Source organism: Globicephala melas, chromosome X (assembly GCF_963455315.2).
Source record: "Globicephala melas chromosome X, mGloMel1.2, whole genome shotgun sequence".
NCBI lineage: Eukaryota > Metazoa > Chordata > Mammalia > Artiodactyla > Delphinidae > Globicephala > Globicephala melas.
In genome coordinates this window covers 1,479,538-1,486,953 of record NC_083335.1, presented here as the reverse complement: position 1 = coordinate 1,486,953, position 7,416 = coordinate 1,479,538, and the positions used below count along the sequence as shown (strand labels likewise).

Genomic DNA, 7,416 nt, shown 5'->3' with positions numbered 1-7,416 from the left:
ATAAGAACTACATTTTACATCCTGAGCCAGTACCTGCATGCACACACAGATCGACACAAATAACTGAAACAAACGTTCCACCAAATGAAACCTTCCCTTACTACCTGAAAACACTCTATTTCCTATTCTATTCCACTTCATAAAAAGAGAGAAAGAAAAGAAGGAAGGGGGCTTCCCTGGTGGTGCAGTGGTTAAGAATCCACCTGCCAATGCAGGGGACACGGGTTCGAGCCCTGGTTCGGGAAGATCCCACGTGCCATGGAGCAACTAAGCCCGTGCGCCACAGCTACTGAGCCTGTGCTCTAGAGCCCGTGAGCCACAACTACTGAGCCCATGAGCCACAACTACTGAGCCCGTGAGCCACAACTACTGAGCCTGCGTGCCACAACTACTGAAGCCCGCGTGCCTAGAGCCCGTGCTCTGCAACAGGAGAAGCCACCGCAGTGAGAAGCCCGCGCACCGCAACGAAGAGTAGCCCCCGCTCGCTGCAACTAGAGAAAGCCTGTGCACAGCAACGAAGACCCACCGTGGCCAAAAATAAATAAATAAAAATTTTAAAATACCTTTAAAAACAAAAAGAAAAGAAGGAAGGGGGGAAGGGAAAAAGGGAGAAGAAAGGAAGGGGTAGGAAGGGAGGAAGAAGTTTGGTCACACCTGCTAAAATGCTGGCTCTGCTGGCAATGACCTTTCCACCTTGACCCATGGTGGGATCTCCTTGCAGTACCTCGGCCTTTGTCTCTCCCTGCTCCATCTACTGGGACCCCGTCCCCACAGCACTGGGTTATCCTCACTTGATCGATGAGTGGCCTGAGTTTAGATCCATGAGGTGGCTGTGTTGGAGCTCATGGCCAAGGCTGTCCTTCAAGGAGGGAAACCCACCTACCACAGGCATTGCAGTCGGAGCCAGGGGTACAATAGGTGGGGTAGCAGGAAGGAGACACCTTCATTTTACTGTTCTCTTTACACTACTATCTCCCTCCCCTCCCCCCACACCCCTGAGACACACACATCTCGGGGTCTCTACTTCTTCCAGGTCTGGGGGAACGGTTTGTACAGCACCAGCTCTTCCCTGGTAAAGACCGTAATAAACACTTTTTCTCCTTGTGTTGAAGGTTCCTGAAAAGCACTAGAACCAGCTCCATTCCCACTGCCAAGGCAAGCTGACTCTCCAGCTAGCCGTGCCAACAGTCCCAAGGTGGACAGATGTGTTCTAGGGCTGGAACACAAGGTGTTAATTGAGAGGCTTTTGGTCAGCTAACCATTCCCTGCTGTATATTGGCTGTAACAATCTTCCACATGTTAATTTTCACAATAATCACCATCTTACGACTTTTGTTACTATCTGAGCAATGTTTTAAAGTATTTGATTGCCAGGAAAAACCCATAGGATGTTTCACATCCTTGAAGAGAAAAACTAAGTTTTGTATTGTACCAAAGTATTATGGTTCTGATCTTTTTTAAAAAATATTTATTTGGTAACACTTTATTTATTTGGTTGCACCGGGTCTTAGTTGCAGCAGGCAGGCTCCTTAGTTGTGGCATGCATGTGGGATCTAGATCGAAACCGGGCCCCCTGCATTGGGAGTGCAGAGTCTTAACCACTGCACCACCAGGGAAGTCCCCTTAAGTTTCTTATCTTAAAGAAAACATTAATAGCTCAATAAATAATAATCTCCTTGGACATGACTGTTGAGAAATGTATTCATGTTGATATTACTTTTCCTTATAATTTTTGATGTTGCTGGGATTACAAGTTATATAATATACTGCTTAGAATCCATTCCCCATTCTCAAAGGAGAAACTGTCTTCTTGTTCTTGACTTGGAATCGGTGGCTTCCAAGCCCACTCTTCCCAGCAAGACTCCCCTCAAGGCCCCAGATTTCCCCTAACAGCTCCTCTGCTGACTCAGAAACCCTGCTGGGCCACACTGTCCAGGTTAGGACCTCGAGTGCTAGGTATTGGCTGGGGGAACATCCATGAATGAATTGCACTCGGGGCCCTTGCGCAAGTCTCCTCCTCTGGGTCCCCAATTCCTCCTCTGTGTGACAGGGGTGGTGCCGAGGGCCTCTCAGCTCTGACGGTCAAGGGCTCGCCTGGTTTCTGGTGGTCTGGGATGGGTCTGCCTGCAAATGGGGCTGGACTTGGGCTCCAGGTGGGCTTGTGTGCAGGGGACCATCACAAGTCAGACTCCTGGTGCCATCCACGGTGGGACCACATAGCGGGGCGACTGGGGGAGAGGGAAATGAAAGGCAGAGGGCCAAGGCAGGTGCCGGGGGAGGGGTTGTTCCTAGAGGAGAAGGCACACTTAGAATTCCTTGACCTCATAAGGAAACAGCTTGGGTCTGTATGGGGAGGGGTGGCATGGGGAGGACAGCCTCTGGGACAGGGGCCAGCACTGCAGAAGGCTTGGAGGGGTACTGGGGAATCTGATCTTGCCAAAACTGCAAATTCCAGGAGGCCAACTCTGAGCGGCCCAGAGCCCAAACGCCATCTCCCTCCCTGCTCTGAGATAAGCAGCAAGACCCTGCCCTGCCCTGGGCTCTGCCCCCTTGTACTGCCATGCATGTCTGGGGCCCTCATATTTTGGGAGACAGAGCAGGCCTCATCTTTACTCTAAAACCCAGCCTACAGCAACTTTTCTGAGGGTCTTTGTGTGTGATCAAACCAGGGCCCTATCTTCTCTCCACCCCATGAGCGAACCTCCATGCAGAACTGGTCTGTGACCCTCGCCAGCTGGGCCAGCCTTCCTGCCTGGTCTTCTCCCAGGTACCAGCCGTCATCTATGAGAACCTCCTCCCCAGGCTCCCAGTTCTGGGAGAAGCACTTCAGTTCCCCCACACTCCATCAGCTGCCTTTGTTTAGAACGTGACTGTCATCTCCTTCCCAAATTCCACAGGGCAGCTCTTTACTGACCAAGCCCCTCACCAACTCCTAGTGACAGTCCCCGCTCCCCAGCAGGCCTTGGCAGCCTTCCGTGGTTTGCCCCCTTCGGTCCCCTGGCCCCCCTGTCCTGGGGGCCCGCTCTGCACTACCACGGCCCTGAAGCCCACCGAGACCCAGGTGCTCAGAGCCCACCAAGTCTTACTGGAACCCCGGAGCAGCTTCCCCGCCGCTGCCTGGCTGCTGGTCACACTGGGCTCAGGGGCCATTCCGACAGGAGAGGAAGCCCCTCCCGCCCCAGGTGGACAGCTGGTGGGTGAGGCGGGCACTCGCTGTCTCTGCATGCATCACACCGCGCCCTGTGCCAGTGCGCATCGGCACGCTCGGGTCCCTTCCAAGGCTGCTGGCTCCTGGAGTGCCGATGGCCTCCTGGCCCAGTGCCCCATTTCCTCCCGGGTGGAGCGGGGAGGGAGGGAGGCGGTGGGGACCGGCGGGGCGCAGGTGCGCAGGCCAAACCCTGCAGAGCGGGAAGGCGGGCTGGGGCAGGGGGCCTGGTGGTCTGGGGGGGCGGCCTAGGGTCCGGGCCCAGACCCACGCTCTCCAAGGTCTCGCCCTTCAGATCAGGGCCCTTCCCGCTGCTGCTGTTGTCAGGGCGTCCGGCTGGGGCGCGGCCGGGGAACCCCAAGCGCTGGAGCTCAGCTGAGGGTGGACAGCACGGGGACTGCGGGGACCGGGCTGAATCCACGGGACTCAGGGAGGGCGAGCCCCAACCAGCGCGCGGCCCCGCCCCACTTTCACGTCCTGGCCGGTTTCTGCCGGTTCCATGGCCACAGGCCCCGCCCCTCTTCGCTTCGGGCCGGAACAGGCCAGCGAGTGACGTCTTGGCTCGCCGACCCCGCCCCGCTCCCAGGTCCCGGCGGGTCTAAGCTCGTCCCCCTGGCGCGCAGGCCCCGCCCCTCGTTCCCGTCTTGCCCAAACTCGCCAGCGTGTGACGTCTCTGGGCTCGCAGGCCCCGCCCCCCTCCCGGACGAACAGCCCCACCCTCTCCCACGGCCCGACCGGTCCTCGGCTCTTCGGCTCTAGCGCGCCCTACATCCCTCTTTCGCCTCTAGCCAATCCCGTCAGTCTGTGACGTCGGGGCTCGTCAGCCCCGCCCCGCCCATTCCCAGGGCCCGACCGCTCTGCGCCGGGGGCTCCCCGCGTCCTGGCTCCGCCCCGCACAGCGCGCGCGGCCCGCAGGGGCCGCGGTTGGACGCGATTGTGACGCAGGCGTGACGCGGGCGTAGCCGCTCCCGAGGCGCTCGCGCTGCTCCTGTCGCGCTCTGAGGCGGTCGTAGCTCGGCCCGTATCACCAGGCCCGGGCCACCCCCAGGCCTCTGCCGCCCGCTGCCCGCCATGGACGACTACGCGGTCCTGTCGGACACCGAGCTGGCTGCCGTGCTGCGCCAGTACAACATCCCGCACGGGCCCGTCGTGGGTACGCGGCGGCGGCCGGCCCCTCCCCGCGCTTCGCCCCGCGCCCCTTTCCTTAACCCCTCTCCGCGCCGCCCCCGGTCTCGCGGCCCGCGCCCTGACCGCCCTGTGCCCCTTGTCTGGCCAGGTTCCACTCGCAAGCTCTACGAAAAGAAAATCTTCGAGTATGAGACCCAGAGGCGGAGGCTGTCGCCCCCTAACTCGTCCGCATCCTCTTTCTCCTGTCGGTTCTCGGGTGAGGCCCCCGCCCCACGGCTCCACCTGGCCGCCCTCGGGGACAGGGTTTGGGAGGAAGGGGTCGCGAGGGGGTGGCAGGGGCGCTGGCCGGGAGGGGCACAGGGGAAAGGGGAGGTGAACCTTGGAGGCAAACGGCCCTGGCCCCCCCCGTTCAGACTTAGATTCAGCGTCCGTGGACTCGGATATGTACGATCTGCCCAAGAAAGAGGACGCCTTACTTTACCAGAGCAAGGGTAAGGCAGGGGTGGGGTGGGCACCCAGACACCTTCGTTCCGGTGTCAGGGAGAACCTGAGATCTCAACCCCCACCGTCCTGCAGTAGTCCTGGAGGGGAGAAACCGAGTCACAGGCCCCCAAGTGGGATTCAGATTAGGGCCATCTGGCCAGGTGGGGACACCGTTGCTCCCTCTTCCCCGCTGCCCCCCTTCCCAAGGCTATAATTATGACTACTGTGAGGAGAGTTACTTGACCACCAGGACTTACGGGGAGCCTGAGTCTGTGGGCACATCTAAGGGCTTCCGCCAGCCCTCGGCTTCACTCTCAGATGCTGACACCTTTCACCACCAGGTGAGCTGGCTGTTGGGCACCCTGTACGTGGGTACAACCTGAGGGGGTGATTGTGGGGTTTGGATAAATCAGGGGGGCCACTGGGTGCAAATGGTGGCTCCTGAGAGCCTCCAGGGAGAGGTGGGGTCAGCAGACACCTGCCAGGTCAGGGCCTTTCTGTGGGGGGCTGTCAGAACTGCTTGACTAGAGTGCCCGGTGCGTGCCCTGCACCCTTGCCTGGGACCTAGGTTTGAGCTCTCTCTGAGAATCCTGGGGCAGAAAGTAGGGTGTAGGCAGCTGGCACAGTCACTTAGCAAGTGGCAAGGCCCCACGGGCATAAGGCCGGGAACCAAGAAGGGTGCTGGGGGGTGGCGAGGCCCAGGCCTTGAAGCAGTGTTCAGAGTAGGCTGGCAGGGAAGTTGGGCTGAGGGGCATGACGGGGCCACGCTGCCCCTGCCAGCCAGTATCCTTACCCTGATTCACTTCTATAGGTTCACGATGACAATCTTTTCTCTTCTGAAGAGGAGGGCAAGGATAGGTGAGTAGTAGGGAGGGCCAGGGACTGGGGCTGATTCTGGGCGCAGGCCTTCCCGGCCTATCTGCTCCCCTCTTTGCCTCAGGGAACGCCCCGTGTATGGCCGGGACAGTGCCTACCAGAGCATCGCACACTACCGCCCTGTTTCCAACGTCTCCAGAAGCTCCCTGGGCCTGTCCTATTACCCCACCTCCTCCTCCACCTCTGCCGTGTCCTCGCCTTCATCTCCTCCTTCGTGGCTCGCCCGCCGTGCCATCCGGCCAGAAAAGCGGGCCCCTGGGGCTGCTCTGGGCCAGGACCACCAGGTCCCGCTCTGGGGCCAGATGCTCCTGTTTCTCATCTTTGCTGCCTTCCTGGTTTTTGTTTACCACTGCATGCAGGCCTAGGATAGCAACCCCTTCCGGGCGGAGCCCTAACGCTCTGGCCTTGTGGCTTGGGGCCAGCTGCTCTTGGAAGTCCTGGCTGACTGCCTTAGCAGTGTTTTCTGGGGGAGGGGGGTTGGGGCTTTTCTGCGTGTTCTAGCTTGGGGGTACTGGGACAGGGGCAGTGTTTGCTTCCCCTGCCTTGTCCTGTCGGGGAGGCAGCAGGCCTGGGCCTCTGCAGCATGGTGGGCCTGGACAGGTGTTCCTCTGGAGCCTCCTGGCCCCACTTGCCTCTGACCCTTAGGGCCTAGGAGGGCAAGAGCCTTCTCCTGGAGAGGAGAACATGGGTGTCATCATTGCATGCCTCCTGTTCATTGTCACCTCATTGGGGGGGATTGACCAAAGGACACCCTGACTTTGTTTTCGTGGACAATAAAAAGACCGTTTATTTTTAACGTGTGGGCTCTTCCCTTTAATGTGGGGAGGGGGTGGGCTGCCCCCTGCTAAGGCCCTCCAGGCCTTGGGCCTCCAGAATTGCCATCTGGCGTTGTTGGTTCTTCTTTTCTTCCTTTGCGCTTGGGGTAGGGATCACATGCTACCCATGGACATATTTGTGCTTTGCTTTTGGGGTCCACTCCCTGACTCTTTACCCAAAGCTCTTGTAACTACTCATAAAAATAACCGTCACACGGAGAACCCACTTGGAAATGCAGGCGAGGCTGCTTGCACGATGTCAGTTATGGGTGTTTAACTTTCCAGCAGAGGCCAATCTTGGTGTCCAAGGGTGGGGGGATGAAGAGGAAACGAGGCATCTGCTTGGTGAGCCATTTCTGCTGGAAAGCTGATTGTTTAATGCTACAGGAGAAGGCTCTTAGTACTCTGGAATGCTCCATCACCTTTCGGTAAACCAGTTCCTCACCTGGCTATATTCCTTCTTATTGCCAGGTTTTCTGCTGTGGGTATTTCATAATTTTCAGAGAAGGAAACCTAGGGTAGACTGCCACAAGAGGCCGTGCGTCCTGGCTCTGCACTGCCAGTAGAGGGCAGTAAAGCGTGGAGAGGCTGGCTCCGTGTAAACAGGCGGGAATCAGAGGCACCACAAGGGCTACCTCGTTGTGTGGGGGCCTAGCATCAGTCCCTCTCACCTCTGACCGGCTCCTTGCTACAGGTGGCAGGACTTGGCAGAGCCTGGCCTCTCACCTGCATGTACACCATGGGCTCCTGAGCCTTTCGGGGCCTCTTGGCTGTCTACGGCTGCATGGTGAGCTTTGGTCAGGGCTGGGACTGGAACCATCCTACCGAAGCTCCTGGACATTTCTTTTTGATGCATCCTAGTCTCCCCATTTTTTTTTCTTGGGCGGGTGTTTTCTTAAAAATAACACA

General features: G+C 58.4%; 1 protein-coding gene across 1 annotated transcript; it reads left to right on the top strand.

Moving 5' to 3' along the window:
- Nucleotides 1–4,137: 4,137 nt before the first annotated feature.
- EMD (emerin) lies at nt 4,138–6,488 on the top strand. The gene is made up of 6 exons (XM_030851886.3): nt 4,138–4,358; nt 4,482–4,589; nt 4,747–4,824; nt 5,024–5,157; nt 5,628–5,674; nt 5,757–6,488. Exons 1-6 carry the CDS (start codon nt 4,277–4,279, stop codon nt 6,055–6,057), a joined length of 750 nt encoding a protein of 249 aa, XP_030707746.1. The 5' UTR covers nt 4,138–4,276; the 3' UTR covers nt 6,058–6,488.
- Nucleotides 6,489–7,416: the final 928 nt, after the last annotated feature.

Bases quoted from the DNA above. Each gene is read 5' to 3' on its own strand.
- EMD (XM_030851886.3), top strand. From the start codon at position 4,277: ATGGACGACTACGCGGTCCTGTCGGACACCGAGCTGGCTGCCGTGCTG. The intron at 4,590-4,746 runs GTGAGGCCCCCG...CCCCCCGTTCAG, and splicing joins TTTCTCCTGTCGGTTCTCGG to ACTTAGATTCAGCGTCCGTG. The intron at 4,825-5,023 runs GTAAGGCAGGGG...CCCCTTCCCAAG, and splicing joins CTTACTTTACCAGAGCAAGG to GCTATAATTATGACTACTGT.